Source organism: Arachis duranensis, chromosome 4, assembly GCF_000817695.3.
Source record: "Arachis duranensis cultivar V14167 chromosome 4, aradu.V14167.gnm2.J7QH, whole genome shotgun sequence".
Taxonomy (NCBI): Eukaryota; Viridiplantae; Streptophyta; class Magnoliopsida; order Fabales; family Fabaceae; genus Arachis; species Arachis duranensis.
Genome location: NC_029775.3, coordinates 16,355,411 through 16,372,048, shown reverse-complemented (window position 1 = coordinate 16,372,048; position 16,638 = coordinate 16,355,411). Strand labels below are relative to the sequence as shown.

Sequence of the window (16,638 nt, the reverse complement as noted above, 5' to 3'; positions counted from 1 at the left end):
GTTAATTTTAATGGACATGTAGCTTGGTTGATATATAATATTGTTGATTTTTGGTGCTATTGAATATTGTTGATTTGGTTCTTAATTACATGGCTTTCAAAACGAAAATAAATTATAGACATTTATAAAAATCATAATATTTTGCTACCTACAAATATATAGACTTAATTTCATTCTAATTTGACATAAAACACGCACTATTTATATATTAATATATGTATTTGACCAAGTGTTTTGGTCAATTAGCTACTAAATAAAGAAAGAAACACACAAATGTATATTGTACATAACCATTGGTTGCACACTTGATCACTTTCTTTAGGTATAATTCCAAAACCTTGAGTTATGCAGTGGTGGCAGCGGCGGGTGCTGAGGCTGTGGTTTTGGCTGCAGAAATAACGGGTGTGGCTGCAGGCATGGCAGTTAAGATAGTGGGGACAGGTGTAGCGGTGGTGCCGGCGTTAGTGGTGGCAAGCAAGGGACCAAGACTGTACGGAACACCAGAGTTAATGATCCAACCATCACGATCAGTTGAATTAGCAAGCTCATAGAATCTTCCAGGATAGTAACTCATGGCTTCAAGAGAATTCAAGACCTTAAACCCAGGCCAGTTAATCCTCTTCGACGTGTCAGCACCAGGACCCTTGTTGTTATACTCATAATACGTACACGTGTCCTTGAACGCGCTTCCCATCCATGGCATATATCCTTCAGGCACAAAGATATCATCAATGATGGAGTCCATGATCACCACCTTGGAGTATATCCTCCACGGCCTACCCAAGTATGAAATCTTGGTTTTCAACGTGGCAAGTTGAGGCTCTCCGGTGAAGTAGCAGCTCTGGAAAACCAATGCAGTTGGGCTGTCAACTTTGGTTCTGCCACCTGCTGTGACCATGCATTGTTGGTTGGATAACGGCTTTCGGACTAGTAGCTTGCAGTTTTGGAAGACTCCAGCTGCATCGCCGAATACGAAGTCTACGGTGCCTGTTATGGTGCAGTCACGGTAGAATTGGCGTTGTGATTGGACGTAAAGCGTGTCTTGGAAACCGTCCATGTGGCAGTTGTAGAACACGGCTTGGTCTGCTGTTACTCTGAGTGCCACAGCTTGGTGCTTTTCTGCCCCTGCTGTGTTCTCGAATCTGATATTCTTCGCCATGAAGTTGGCAGCATTCACACCTTTAAGAGAAACAATACACGTTTAGATTAACAGATTTGACTAAATTATCTTTTAACAATTTTTAACTATCAACTTCACATGAAAACAATTATAAATTTCCACCTAATTGTAAAAGTTCAAGGCTTACCGAAGGTTGCGGTGTTATAAGTTTGGACACCATCCACATAATTCTTGCTACCGGTGAATATAGTCTTGTCAGGGCCATCTCCAACAACTATGACATGATCCATATTCTTGACAACATTGACATACTCTTTGTACACGCCAGCCTTAACGTAAATTATGAAGGGACTTGAGTTCTTCTTTGGCACGGTTTTAAGAGCATCGGTGAGTGTTGTAAACTGTCCACTGCCGTCTTGAGCCACAACTGCATTAGGCTGTCCAACAATGCCACCCATGCCGCCGGTCGGACCCGCCTTAATAAGCTTTCTTTGGCTTTCACCCACCCATGAAGGAATCCCATCCTTAGAATGGGAAGTTTCTTCATCAAGAAGCCTCCTATGGTTAGTACTACTAGCGGCGGTTATTGAGCTGAAGTCGAATTGCTTGAGTACCTTGGATATTCCATTGATCATGTCCAAGGCATTGCTACTAAGTTCTAGGGAGGTTTTGAGCACATTGGCCATGGTTTCGCCGGCTTTTGTCGACGTGTTATCGAAGCCGGCTAAGCATGTTTGCTGATGAGAAATGGTGCCTGCCACCCAAACCTTGATATCATATGCATATTCATTGATTCTGCTTAATTCAAATTTGTCCATTTTATCAATTGATTTTTGCATGTCGTCAACTGCATACCCCAACACTTCTTTGCATATGTCCAAGGCTTGTTTTGTCATGTTGTCCTTTCCCAATTCTTGATATAAAGTTGAGTTTTCAATGTGACTTGCTAACTCAACCGTTGTGTAGTTAAATGCTGCTTTTATGAGTTCTTTCATGTCTGAGGTTTTGGTTGATGCATCTGCAAGACTCTTTTCGCATGTTTCTTTGTATTCCGTGGATTGGCAAATCACCTCAACATTCTTCTGAGATTTTGCCACGTGGGGCTCCTCCTCGTCGTCTTCTCTGCCCTTTGATCCTTTTTCTCGGTGGCTGGTTATGCCGATCGCCACCGACGCGATCATGGCCACAAGAAGGATCATGGAGATGCTAATAATGGCCAGTTTCTTCTTCTGGTCTCCGTTACTGCCTTCCGCCATTTTGTTTTTTCCTAAAATAAAAATGCTAATGAAAAGGATCAAAGAAAATGTTTCTTGGGCAGGGCTTATCAATGCCCTAGTGAACTTGTGATTTGATGAACTTAATTATCGCTTGCTATTTAAACATCGAGTGGCATACACCACAATATGTCTATTTTTACCCAATGCTAAACTTGGCATTTTTATGTAACAACAATTGTTGAAAAACAATGGTTAAAAATGATAAAATCTAGAGGAGCTCCTTGAATCATGGAGTTCAATGTGTAAAGATAGGAAAACAAATTAACAAGGAGGTTGAAATCGGTTATAGAAATTTGTCAATGGCAGTTGCATAATATATGGCTGTTTTGATAAGGAACATTCTGTACCATGATAATATACTATCATTTACAATTTGAATTGCAGTTTATACATCTCAAATTATGATTTCAAGAATAAAAACCAAGCTTTCAAACTTGTATAGATATTTACGCTAAAGTATAATTTATTGATATTCCATCATAGAGTATTAACAAACCCCATACACAATTGGGAAACTTATTGTTAACAACATTCATACACATTACTCTGAAATATAGTACATACTCCTGAATTACATTTAATGCATAATAATCTAAAACATTCACAACCACCCTTTCTTAATAGTGTCTATAACTTAAAAATAAAAAAATAAAATAAAATAAAAGATTGAGGGATTGTGAATCTTCCTTGCTTAACCTACTGCTTTCCTTTCTTTCTTCTTCTTTGGGGTTTGCATTTGGTGATTGTATGTTGAAAAATTTTCACTTTCTCAAAGCTTGGCTCTTCGAAGTTCTAACTTGGCAATGGTACCCAAGTGTACTTCATCCGGACCATCGGCAATTCTCAGCGTCCGTGCGGCGGCCCACAGTTGTGATAGGACTGTGTCAGACGACACACCAGCTGCTCCATGCACTTGAATGGCCATGTCAAGCACCTTCAGCGCCATGTTTGGTGCGGCTACCTGCTCGAAAACAAAGCACAGCGTCGAAAGAAAACCAACATAAAGTGAGAAATCATAGTAATTATTGCAAATGGGAATGAGAACTTACCTTGGCCATTGCTAGTATCCCTCTAGCTTTTTTGTTTCCATGCTTATCAAGCTGGTCAGCTGCTTCTAACACCAACAATCTGGTCTTTTCGAGCTCTATACGGCACTGAACAACAGAAAACGAAATAAGTATAGAGTTTATGTAATGTTAAAACTATATGAGATCCTTTTGTAAGAGCAATCTATCAGATTACTGTTAATACTCTCTTTAAGTTACCTACATCTACAATTTTCCCTCTTTACTAACAATTCAGATTTCTAAGGCAATGTAGAGTATCAGCAACTTGACAATCCTCTCATCATTAACAATGATAATTTTAATTATTAGCTAAGAAAAAAATTATGATTGTTAGCATAATCATCAATTTAAAAAGTAGCAATCTTATTAAGTATTCTATATTATTGGCAATAATCCTGTTAGGAAATCTTATTAAGTATTTTTGACACTCCTAGATTATTGCTTTTAAACATGACACCATGGATTTGCTCAATAGGGATACCTTCGCCATATCTGAAAGAAATGAACCATGTTGAGCAATCAACTTCCCAAATGTTCTTCTATTAAGAGCTCTTTGAGCCATCAAAAGCATTCCTCGCTCGGCAGCGCCTATCAATCTCATGCAATGGTGCAGCCTTCCTGGACCTAGCCTACCCTGCAAGTCCGCAACAGAGGAAATATTTAGTGTGTCTGGTATATCGCAAGTAATGCAAAAATATAATATCTTCTAAAGGATACATTAAAACTAATTTTTCCATTCGGCAGATCATGATGTCAAACATCAACAACATCGAATATGTTCACTTTGATACAACTTAGACACCTTTAAATGGTATTATTGCCTCCGAAAGATGCTAAGGTTTGTGGACAATAGAGTTCTAAGCAACATCAGATGCTAGTAATAATTAAAAAGAAAGCATTCCTCAACTTACTTGAGCAATCTCAAATCCACGTCCTTCTCCGAGTATAATATTTTCTGCTGGCACACGAACATTTTCGAATGTTACTTCGGCGTGTCCATGCGGTGCATCATCGAATCCAAACACCGTTAAGGGTCTCTTTATGCGAACACCAGGAGTCTGGGTGTCCACTAAGATCATAGATTGCTGTTTATGCTTTGCTGCATTGAAGTCAGTTTTCCCCTGTGCATATATTTTGGTCACTCATGATTGATAGGAATAGCATACACCTAATGCAATAACTTTCAACTAAATACTCACCATGACTATGAGAATTCTGCATCGGGGATCCATAGCGCCACTTGTCCACCATTTTGTCCCATTGATAATATATGAATCTCCTTGTCTTTAAAAGAAAAAAATAGTTAAAAAATCAAGCAGCTTGGCTCAAATCTATGCTTTCTTTGTTAATTCCATAATGCATTTATAGTTTCGAATATTCCCCACCTTTTGATAGAACACTCAATGTTCGTTGCGTCAGAAGACGCAACACGTGGTTCTGTCATAGCAAATCCAGATCTAATCTTCCCCTCAAGCAAAGGAATAAGCCATTCTTGCATTTGTTCTTTGTTTCCATAGCGAAGTAACACCTAATATGCAAAATAACATGTTAGCTAGCTCCAATAAATATGCAAGGTAGGTAGACAGACGTGCTTATCACCCACAATGGAATCAAATTAAAGTCGATCGACTATGGACAACCTTAAGAAATCTTCAAGTTATATCTTACCTCCATATTACCTGTGTCAGGTGCACCACAGTTAAATACTTGTGGGGCCCAAACAGAACGACCCATAATCTCACAAAGGTATCCATATTCAAGATTTGTGAGACCAGCACCCAATAACAAGTCATTTGCATCATTGGAGAGATCACTATTTCTCCCACCAAAGAGTATATTTTTTGCCCTTGCAGCACTATCATGCTGCATAAAAAATTTTAGAACAGATCTACTCAGAATTTATCCTTAATAAGATGCTAATACCAAAAAGTGAAACTACTAGAAGTCGAAAAGTAATCATAGACAACAAACTCCAAATTGGATCAATCTTTCAAAGCTTTATGTGCTAAGACATATAGTTTTACATTCTATTATTTTACGCTATGCCCTTCTGCAAAAGGAAAATGACCATCTAACCATTTTGATGGTATGCTATGACATAATAGTTCTCTGATTCTGAAACTTCCAAATTGGCAATCAAATCGAATATTTCAATGTACAATCAGGCTTGAGCTAAAAGGTATAGGTATCATCTGTCTAAACACATAGTAAACGGATTGAACTCGTACAAAGTCGAGTGCATTACATCAGAAACCTTCAATTTTTAAGTTATTATTAACAGCATTTCACTAGAAAACTGGTCATAACAAGGTCTAGCAAACACTTCTATGCTATTACTTAAGATGTAGAGGAAGCTATTATATATCAAAATCAAATGGGAGAATGCTAGATGCTTGTGAAATAACAACATACAGAAGAAATATATTACAGAAGAGCAGAATTAGAAGCATACAGGAATCCATAAGTTCCACAAGCCTTCTTTCTTTGCGATCTCCTTTAACTTCTCCTCAGCCGGATGAATAGTCCAACGTGATTCTGACTGGGCGAGTTTGTTGAATTCATTTTCCATGGGGTATATATGTTCCTCCATGAACTTGATTAGTTTGTTCCTTAATGTCAAAACCTTTTGACTAGGAACAAACTTCCCCCCACTTGATAGGCCCTGCATGTCGTTCCCTTCCACCAACTCTTTTGAATGGGTTTGTGCATTCACATCTGATTTGTTAAGAGTAAGAAAGCCTCAGCTATTGGGATAGTGATAATAACTGTTTCTAATATGATTACCTTCCAATAAAGTAAACTAAATTGCATATAAGACCCTATAATATTTAAACAGTATAGCTACCGGATGGAGGATGCTGAGGAAGTACAGATTTCTGTTCAATAAAGTTCCAAGCAGCATCTATAAGACCATCTGCGAGTACCCCTGCGTGTCGAGCACGCTCACCTCCTGATGCATTACCCTGTATTGCACGAAAAGATTCAGTAAAATATTTAATCTTAAACTTCAATGCCAATGGCATCTTTTACATACCTTAACCCATCTGCTATATACTCCCGCAAAAATTGAAGCCCCTCGAAAGAAAGAAAAGGCAACATAGAACCTCCACTCAGCAAAGGGCCATTTTCTTCCCTGACATCCAAAACTTGTCCGTTAGAGATTTATTAGCATAGATAAATGTAGGATACAAAATCAGCAACTACTTCAGTTGACTATCGTCAGACATCAGATAAGTATTATATGATGCAAAATTCAGCTAGGAATAACATGTAGATGAAAATATACAAGTGTCAAAGGTGACAGCCCGAAATCAATATCCTTAGTCTATAAAAGAACATCGAATAGGTGATAAAAGTAATTCCAAATTGAGCATATACAACAATGAATATTAGTGTTTTAGCACGTACTGCGACTGAGCAGTATTCAGCCAAATATTCCGGCAGTGAAGGAATTCCCTCTGGTAATCCACGTTCCATGCCTTCTCGTACTTTGTCAGGCCCAATATCTGCAATGTACGACTGCAAAAGAAAGATACAGTGAACTTCACTGGTAATCTAATTAACGAACAACCTACATAATGTGATACTATGATCGTTATTAAGATTAGCTTTAAAAACTCACACAATACCAACTGTTGAGATTGTATACATAAGATAAGGTGCAAAACTACCATGCAGTGCATAAAATTCAAGGCGCAAATCTTGACACAAACATCAATATAAAGTCATACCATACAGCTATATGCAACATCACACATTTGGTTACCAAGGGTAGAAAGTTCCCAGTCAAGTACACCAATTACTCGATCCTGCAGATAAAAAAAGATTCACCAGGCATAAGCCTTATGTAAAGATGTCTTTGTTATAAATCCCGAATGATAATCTATACATGAACAACATAAATTTTCACTTTCCTTTACCACTGTGGTTATTGTATTCTAATTTTGTCTTAACCATGTCCAGAGAGAAAAACGTTTTTCACCCAACAAAATTTAAGTTAAGTATATATCCTTACTATATGCATCTTACCTCAGTGGGGTGGAATACCAGATTGTCCACACGAAAATCTCCATGAACCAAGCCAGCTGTTGCCCCTGAGGAATCTTCAGGAGGTATGTGATGTTGTAGCCAATCAATCAGTTCAAACATTTTCGGATTTCTTGCAGGTTTCCCCTCACTAGTTGAGGCAACATATTGCTTAGCCCACCTCTCAATCTAAAACAATCAGGCTTTCCATTATTGGTAAAACTTGGTTATCTAAAACTAGTTTGATTCGAAGCCTAGCTAAATAACCAGGCAATTGAATGTTTAATCATTTAAATGACTTATTTACCTGTCTTTTACAATAATCATTTCGCCGCCCATATTTTCCCAAACCAATGGAGTCCACATTAGCAGAATGTAAGGAAGCTAAGGTTTTAGCAGTTTCCAGGTATATTGCCCTTTTCCTCGCCGGTGCCACACCCTGATACATTGATACAACATAATTCAGAAATCACAGATCGAAGCAGAGAAGACTGAACATAACTGGCATGCAAATCATACCGGTAGCTTGGGGTCAATAAATATACGCCCCTCCAAAAACTCCATGATATAAAATGTTGTTCCAATAACATTTGGATCATCGCACAAGCAGAAAACTTTAGGAACTGGAACTTGAGTATGAGTGCCTAACGCTTTAAGAACCTGTGAGTTGGTAATAAACAGCTATGATGCAAAAATAATACATTTTAATCATGCAACTTCTTAAGTTTGCTACTAATTTTTTCCAATATTCATATTTTTGCAGCATAGGTGACACACAACAGGCAAATCAATTGTTTTTCACTCTGATTAACAAAATAGCCATTTTAGTTCGCCTTACTCATCATCAGTGCCAACTAGATTCACTTAAAAAACTTCCTAGTTTTCTTCACTGGCAATATTCTCATCTCCAGAATAAAGATGAATAGTGAAAAGAAAAAGAACCTGAAATTCTCTGTCGACAGCATGAGCTGACGCCAGCAATTTCCCTGGAGGCCTCTTTCTGAGAACATATCGTTTCAAAGGTGACCCCACAGAACCAACTTCGATCAGGTACGTTGGATTGGACTGTCCATGCCCAAACTGCAACAATTCAACCCCTTATTTTACCATCAAAAGCAAGAGCTAAAAAACAAAAGAAGCATACCCAAAAGCAAAGAAAGAGGATCGAAGCGAACCTGTGAGACATTGAAATGGGAGGGTGAAGGAGGAAACCCAGAAACGTTGGAGGTACAAAAGCGGAGAAGAGAGTCAAGGCTGAAGTGTTGAGTTTCCGGGGTGAGCTTGGCAACAAGCTCCGATGTATTCACGGCCATGTCTGGCCTTCGATGTGTCCCAGAATTTGCAGATGAAGATGAGATGCAAGGTTTCTTTGCCGAAAATTTTTATGTTATCTTGCTTGATCTTCTACAATAATAATATAATATTGTGCTTGATTATGAGAGATTTTTATAGTTACTATCTATCTATCTATCTTTCCAAATATATCTATCATACATAACATCGTGCTCAGGACGACAGTTTTCGTCACTTCCTGATACAGCAGTTTAAGTTTTAAGATTTAAGTTTAACTGCCCTCATGGTCGGATCGTCCCATTGGATTCTTTTTTCTTTATTTTAATCTTATCTTTTTTTTCAGATAACTATATTAAAGATTTTTATGTCGTTATAAACGGAGAATAAAAATATTAGAGGTTTTTTTCTTGAAAATATTAGAGTTAAATTAAATACATTTTATTCTTAATTAATTATCAGATTTTAAAGAAAATGACAAATTTCAAATTTGAACGTTTGATAGTCCATCACTCCATCCGAATTTTCCACCCTTATTCAGAAGATTTTTTTAATTTATTTCTCACAATGTTTTCGGTTTCAGCAAGTTAATAAATAAATTATCACATATCTAAACTCCATTAAGAATTAAGAACTTCTTTGAATTAATTGTTTTTATTAGTTTTTAAAATTTTTTTTTAGTTATTTTTTTAAAAAAAAAATTTAGAAAAATAAAAAAAAATTTATGTTTGGATATTTCATGTAAATTTTTTTTATATTTCAATTATGTTTAGATATAACAATATAAAAATATTTTTTTGATTATTTATTAGATAAAAAATATCTTTTAAAAAAGGATGTAGACTGTAACTTATCAAAAAAGATGTTTTTTATTTTTTTAGTATTTTTATTTTTTACTATTAAAAATTTGTCAAAGACACTAAAAAATAAAAAAAAGTCTTTCTTTAATTGAAAAAAATTTTTTTATCAAAATAATGGTGCCGAAATAAGTACTTAATATTAGGTTGTTACATTTATATACAGAAAGTAGAATTTGCTTGAATGGATTATTAACTAATTTAGATTGGTGGAGTGGTCATCTTATTTGTCTATTTAACAAGTTTGAATTTCGTTGTGTATATAATATACAACAATTTATTAATCCTAGATCTACTGGAATAAAAATTACATTAAAAATCAAAAAATAAAAATGAAAAGAGTCATTTATATATATTAAAATTATTTTATATGTATCATTTTTATGGGTACCAAACTAATGAAAAATAAAAGCAAGTTATTAAAAAATAATTTCAAATACCAAAATTATATGTTTAAAAAAATATTTTTCGTATTTAAAAGAAATGTTGTTGATAAGTTTATCCATTTTGATATTTAAAAAAGTTTGGATAAGACATTTTAGTTTTTAACTAAAACTAAATACTCGAATAGTCTCTAACAATTAATTCCGTCAGTCACTTAAGTCCTTTATTCTGTCAACTCTAACGGAGGATAAAATAGTCCCTAGCAACTCTAACATGGAACAAAATAGTCTCTGACCTCCTCTGTTCGAAAATGACATTGTTCTCTCCCAATTTTCATCATATCTCACATAACACTAACAGTCTAACACTATAACTTCAAATTACACAATGCACACTCTACAACTTCAATGTTCACAAGAAGAAAAATTCTCAACTTGTTTTCAACCAATTCATACTCAGGAAACTAATGATTATGTCTCTCAAGTACTTGTCGTCTTCGATGGATTCCATGAATTTAGACAGCAAGTTTGATCTGTTAAGACTCGTCGTCGTCGTCACCATCTCCCTCCTCCTCTACCCTATCATCTGTATGACCACATCACTTCGATTGTTTTCTTCAGCTTTTTCTCCGAACCAATGTTCAGTAATCGCTTCAGTTTCTATATGAGCGACAACGGCGACATTGCTCGTTGTACTGATAGTTTGGATGCGAGGTCAAAGCAGTCTATCAACTTGGACTTCGGAAAAGAAAGAATTGAGCACTCGGAGTCCATTTCAAATGAGAATTTACATATGATGTCGAAGGAGAATATCTTCTCATGATGTCCTAATGTCCAACAATATATATTACTTGCCTATGAGTGGAGAGAGACGTGCTCTTGGGGTGGTTGTGAAACTTGGTCTTGAGGATGTGGTGGACGTTGTCGAAGTTGGAGGTGATGCTGTTATCGAAGACGTGGAAATAGATGCTTCTGGTGAGTGAAGTGCGGAGGAGGTGGGGGTACCAGCCACAGAGAATTAGAAAGTGTGTGGTCCAAGACATATTGAGGTAGGTGCGACACGCATGGCAATTACACAATGGCTTGATCTTGAAGTTGAAGAAGAGGAAGGAAAAGATGGAAAGGAAGACTGTGAAGGTGTAGAAGGAGAGTATGAATGTTAGGGTTATGCGAGATATGATGAAAATTAGGGAAGAATAGTGTCGTTTTCGAACAAAGGGGTCAGGGATCATTTTATCCCTATTGGAGTTGTCAGTGATCATTTTGTCCCCTGTTAGAGTTGTCAGGGACCATTTTATCTTCCATTAGAGTTGATGGAGTCAAAGACCTAAGTGGCTGACAGAATTAATTGTTAGGGACCAATCGAGTAATTAATTTTTGTTGGAGACTAAAGTGTTTGATCCGAAATTGTTTGAGGACCAAAATGGATAAATACTCTAAAAATATTATAAATAATTTTTTTAGATAAAGACTCATATATGTAATTATCTTGACAGTTTCATTATACATCCAAGCCTTTTTGTTAACTAAGTCCAATCAAGTTAACCCTAACTCAACAAAGCCCACTTACATAACGGGCGCGTAAAATTACGTCGTTCTTTTTCGTGTTCCTCCTTCTTCTTCGCGTTCCTCTTCCGACCTTCATATCCTGTGTTTCTCGTCCTCCTCCTCCTTCTTCTTCTTCTCCTTATTCTTTCCATTCCTCCTCTTTTTTCTTCAGATTCCTTTCTCTTCGCGTGTTTCATCCTCATCCTTATTCTTTTATTGCTGTTGTTGTTGTTTTTGACTTGCTACATTTTTTTTCTTTTCCTCCTCCTCTTCCTATTGATTTTGCAACAATATGTATTTTTTTGTTTGATTTTTTTTATTTTTATTAAGAGAGTAAAATAAGAAGAAGAAGATGAATAAGAAAAAAAAAAGAAGAAGATGATAATGATGAAGAAGGAAGAGGAAGAAGAGTTTTGAGTTATGCAAAATTTATCAGAAAATAACATTGAAATTTTTTAACGGTTATATAGAAGCTTCTCAATTTTGACACTAAAATTTTTTAATTGTGACACAAGTTTTTAAGAGGTTTATCATTAAGTAATTTCGGTGCATTTTATATTTAATTTCGTTACATTTTGAATCTAAATAAGGTACACTTTTTGTCTGAGGCTACTTTCGAAATGCACCTCAATTAACTCTAAAATTAAATCCAGAATCCACCTCAATTAACTCAGAAATGCACCAATCTTACTTAATGATTGCAATACATAAACTTAGTTCGAAAATAAGCACACAAACAAAGACCGGATCTTATTCTTTTTTGTGTATTTTCTCTCCATCATTGTTCTTTTATTGTTGTTGTTATTGCATTTTTTTCTTTTCCTCCTTTTCTTCATTCCTAGTAATTTTGTAATATTGATTTTTCTTCTTTTTTTTTTTAATTTTATTCCACTTAAGAGAATGAAATAAGAAGAATTATAAGAAAATAAAATAAGAAAAAGATAAACAAGAAGAAGCAATAAAAGATGAGGAGGAGGAAGAGAAAAAGTTTTACATTGTGCAGAATTTATCAAAATAAAAATACACCGAAATTTTTTAACAATAACACATAAATTTATTAGTTTTTACATTGAAATTTTGCTACAAATACACAAAAATATTTTTCTTTAATGCTGTATTTTTTCTTTTTTTTATTTCTTTCTTTTTTTTAGTTAAATGAATGTAGTTTCATCCTCTTCCTAGTAATGTTGCAGCATTATGTGTTAATTCTTTTTCTTTGTTTGATTCTTTTTTGTTTTTGTTCTTATTAAGAAGGTAAAATAAGAAGAAACTTGAGAAGATAAAATAAGAAGCAAAAGATAAATAACAAATAACAAAGAAGATAATGACGATGATGAAAAAAAAAAGAAGAAGAAGCAAAAGATGAGGAGGATGAAAAAATGAATAAAAAAAGAATATGATGATAATGATGATGAAAAAGAAGAAGAAGCAGCAGCAAAAGATGAGGAAGAGAAAGAAGAAGAGTTTTGAATTATGCAGAATTTATCAGAATATAAATACACCAACAAAATTTTAATAATAACACATAAATTTTTTAGTTTTTACACTGAAATTTTGCTATAAAAGCACAAAAATATCTTCTTTAATACTGCATTTTTTTCTTCTTTTTTCCTCTTATTTCTTTCTTTCTTTTTTTCTGTTATACATATAAGAAGAAGACGACGATGATAATAATGATGATGGAGAAAGAGCAGGAGAAAGAGGAAAAAGAAAGAAGGGATCGAAATAATTTAAATAAGAAAAGAAAAATGAGAAGGAGATGGTGGTAGTGGTAGTGAGGATGGAGATAAAGAAAGGAGGAGCAGAAATTTCAATAAGAAAAGAAAGAGGAAGAGGAGGAGGTGTTGGTGGTGGTAGTGACGATAATAACGAATGAGAAAAATAACGAAAAAGAAAGAGAAGAAGAAAATGCAATATCGGAATGAAGAAGAAGAAGGAATAAAAAAAAAATGTGTGTGCATAAATTTGTAAAAGAAAAAACAGGAACGAGAAGAAAAAGAACGTGCACGCGTGTAAGCACAGACCCACTTACAAATATGTGGAGGCATTTGCCCCATTGTGTAAGACCCAGAATCTTTGAAAAGTCTTATTATGAGCAAGTCTCAAATCCTACAATTATTTATAGCCTTAATTTCAGAGATTATTTTATTATAGATAATTAAGGCAAGTTTTGATTTATTGGATTTGAGATAAGTTATGATTATTATCCAATTTTATAATTATTGGATTATTTTCTATACTTAAAGTATAAAGTTGATAGTTATGAAATAATAAGGATTTTATATGATTTGGATTAGATAAGTAATATTTTAAATATTATTACTGCTATTTTGGAAAATGAAGAAATTAAGTATATTATTTCTGATTTTTGGATTTGGACATTTTATTGAAAATAATTTGTGAAATTGATGAGCAAATAGTATTTTCTATGGACAAATAGTGTTGGATTTAATTTGGATTTCAATTATTATATTATACCCAATTTTATTTGAAATTACCAAATTACCCCTAAACCTAATTTTCAAAATAATGAAACCTAATTTTGCCTAAACCCTAACCTAGCTACCTTTTTCCCCCCAGAACCCAGCAGCTATAGCACGCACAGTTTCCTTTTGTTCTTTCTTCATGAAAGAAAGGAACAGAAGCAAAAGAAAAACGAGATAGAGGGGAGAAGAGGGAGGCGGCGCGGTGGGAGTCACTGCCATCGTCGCCGCCGTCGTTAACAAAGAGGAAGGGAGATCTGAACGAGAAGAGAGTGAGTGACGCGAGGGAGGGAGATGAGGCTTCGTTGCCGTCACGCTCTGCCGCACGCGGGGAGCGCCGCTGTCGAAGCCATGCCCTGCGTCCCTGCCCGGTCGCGATTCTGCCACTGCCAACTCTGCCGTCACTGCTTCCATAACCTCCAACAGCACTGCTGTTGTCGACGATAGAGCTGCCGCGAAGAGGAGGAAGGGCGCTGCTTCAAGCCTCGCCGCCATCGCTGCTCTGAAAGGGTCTGTAGTGGTCGCCGTCGAGCATGACAGGTGGATGCGAAGGAGAACTCGCGTCTGAGTCTGGGAGGAGGTGGGGATCCGCCGCTGTCGCCAGTGGAGGCCACTGCTGTGCAACGGACGTGTGAGAGGGAAGCAAGATGAATCCTTTCTGCTTCTGGTGCTCTGGTCTGCCGCCGCCGCCGCCGGGATCCTTGGGCGCTGCCATTGTTCTTGTCGCCATTAAAGAAAGCTAACTGCTGCTGCCATTCAGATCCGCCACAGTCTCTGTCGGGAGCCACCATGGGAGCCGTGGAAGGAGGGGTTTCTGCCACCTTTGAAACTCCACTACTGTTGTTGTCATGGCTGCCACGCCTTTGGCTGCCGGGATCGGTATTGTGGCCGCCAGAAACTGTTTTTCTTGGTAAGCGTTTGGTTTCCGAAACCCCTTAAAGTTAGTGCCCTGATACATTTCGTTAGAGATTCTGAGATTTTGGTTACACAGGGTTGAGTTCCGATAAATGTGCATCGAAACTAAGGTGGTTGTTGAGCCACCGGAGCTTTCTGCCGCTACGGGGCTGTTGTCAGGTCGGTTCGGAGTCGCAGTTGTTCCTTTGTGTTATTTCGGTAAGTAAGTATAATTCGAAAGCCTCGCGTTAGTATTCTGTTGTGTTCGGTTAATGAATACGAGTTTTGATAACGTGGGGTAGAGTCCTGATTATTGTATGTTACGATTAGTGTTGCTATGGTTGTTGCGAACGTGATTGGGAGCTGAGGTTTTGGCTGCCGGAATTGTGATTGTGGATTTCGAGTTGAGACGGAAAGGACTCTGTGAGACGTTTGGGTTATGGATTTGTGTTTTGAGGTAGGGGCGCTTTCCAAAAACTAAGTTTTATGTATTGGAATTATTACATATGGATACTGATGTGAGATATTGTGTATTTAGTGATTGTATCTGCCTTATGTATTATTTGATTGACTCGAATGATTATGGATGTTGATGGGGCTGAATTGTTGTGCGGCTTTGTGAAATGTAATGTTTGAAGTTGATTCTTTAAAGATTTGAATCTGAGTTTAATCCGTTGAGGACCGATTTGATTTGAGTAAATTATTTTGATGATTTGAAAAGTCGAATGTACCTTTGAATTTAGCCTGGTTCATTTTAATTGATTTGGTTTTGGACAAATGATTTGTTATTGAACCGCTTCTTTAAAGCTTTGGAAATGAGTTATATCGCTCAATATTGAGTTGATTTTGAAATGGTATCCTTGAGATACGCCACTGAGGCGATTGTTGGATTTAGCTTGTTTTAAATTGATTTCTGGTTTTGAGCTGTTGAAAAGGAATGAGAAATGGTTTAGTTGGGACCCGAACCGGGTGGCAAAAGTCCAAGTTTTAGGGGAGGTGCTGTCGAAATTTCTACAAAATCCTACACTTGTTTGTAAGGTTATTTAAAAAAGGGTTGGATTTGAGAAATTGTATTATTTGATTTTTTTAAAAAGGAAATTTATGTTTTCAAGCTTAATTTATTTGATGAACCTTATACATTGAGTTCGGCTTATTTAGAACTGAACTATTTTTACCGTTTGAATCACTGAGGGAAAGAATGATGTTTTAATATTGATTTCAATATAAAAAGGAGTTTTAGTGATTTTTAAAGGAACCTAGACTTTTGATTGAGTAATCAAGTTTGAGGCATTTTGGAAGAGTTGGAAAAATGGGTTCCAAAAAGAAACCTGAAAATGGTTTGATTCAAATGAACCGGTTCCATTTCAAATGAGTTGATTTTTGGACCGGATTGGAACTTGTGATTTTGTATGATCGGTCTTATAATAAATTCAGTTTTATTTACTTGAACCGAGGATTTATGATTTTAAGAGTTTCAATGAATTTTAAGGAATTGATATAGGTTGACCTTCCCTAAAGACTTGGGACTCTGCCGAGAAACTTTTGTTATAAAATCCCATTGTTGGATGGGTGATTTTGAATGCTTTGAAATAAATCCTTAACTTGCCATGGTTTTGGAAGTTTTGGAAAGAGAATGCCGAGAGTGGCTTTGTTTTAAAAATGGAACTCACTTTGAGTAAATTTGGCTTATGAG

General features: G+C 36.1%; 2 protein-coding genes and 1 long non-coding RNA gene across 3 annotated transcripts; 1 reads left to right on the top strand and 2 right to left on the bottom strand.

Moving 5' to 3' along the window:
• Positions 1 to 343: 343 nt before the first annotated feature.
• Positions 344 to 2,376, bottom strand: LOC107483547 (pectinesterase/pectinesterase inhibitor-like). Its single transcript, XM_016104169.3, has 2 exons — positions 1,308 to 2,376; positions 344 to 1,179 (listed from the first exon to the last, which is right to left on the bottom strand). Exons 1-2 carry the CDS (start codon positions 2,374 to 2,376, stop codon positions 344 to 346), a joined length of 1,905 nt encoding a protein of 634 aa, XP_015959655.1.
• Positions 2,377 to 2,823: 447 nt separating this feature from the next.
• LOC107483566 (probable acyl-CoA dehydrogenase IBR3) lies at positions 2,824 to 8,993 on the bottom strand. Its single transcript, XM_016104183.3, has 17 exons — positions 8,666 to 8,993; positions 8,433 to 8,570; positions 8,010 to 8,150; positions 7,798 to 7,929; positions 7,494 to 7,679; positions 7,196 to 7,273; positions 6,873 to 6,983; positions 6,499 to 6,597; positions 6,310 to 6,427; positions 5,917 to 6,179; positions 5,133 to 5,327; positions 4,850 to 4,992; positions 4,664 to 4,748; positions 4,376 to 4,585; positions 3,946 to 4,098; positions 3,447 to 3,551; positions 2,824 to 3,358 (listed from the first exon to the last, which is right to left on the bottom strand). Exons 1-17 carry the CDS (start codon positions 8,801 to 8,803, stop codon positions 3,167 to 3,169), a joined length of 2,487 nt encoding a protein of 828 aa, XP_015959669.1. The 5' UTR covers positions 8,804 to 8,993; the 3' UTR covers positions 2,824 to 3,166.
• Positions 8,994 to 14,162: 5,169 nt separating this feature from the next.
• LOC127746767 (uncharacterized) lies at positions 14,163 to 15,301 on the top strand. Its single transcript, XR_008008479.1, has 3 exons — positions 14,163 to 14,961; positions 15,043 to 15,164; positions 15,276 to 15,301. It is a non-coding gene; the product is annotated as an uncharacterized LOC127746767 (long non-coding RNA).
• Positions 15,302 to 16,638: the final 1,337 nt, after the last annotated feature.

Coding starts and splice junctions, on each gene's coding strand:
- LOC107483547 (XM_016104169.3), bottom strand. CDS start 2,376: ATGGCGGAAGGCAGTAACGGAGACCAGAAGAAGAAACTGGCCATTATT. Junction 1,180..1,307: donor TTATAACACCGCAACCTTCG/GTAAGCCTTGAA, acceptor TTTCTCTTAAAG/GTGTGAATGCTGCCAACTTC.
- LOC107483566 (XM_016104183.3), bottom strand. CDS start 8,803: ATGGCCGTGAATACATCGGAGCTTGTTGCCAAGCTCACCCCGGAAACT. Junction 8,151..8,432: donor CTGTCGACAGAGAATTTCAG/GTTCTTTTTCTT, acceptor ACCAACTCACAG/GTTCTTAAAGCGTTAGGCAC. Junction 7,680..7,797: donor ATGATTATTGTAAAAGACAG/GTAAATAAGTCA, acceptor TGATTGTTTTAG/ATTGAGAGGTGGGCTAAGCA.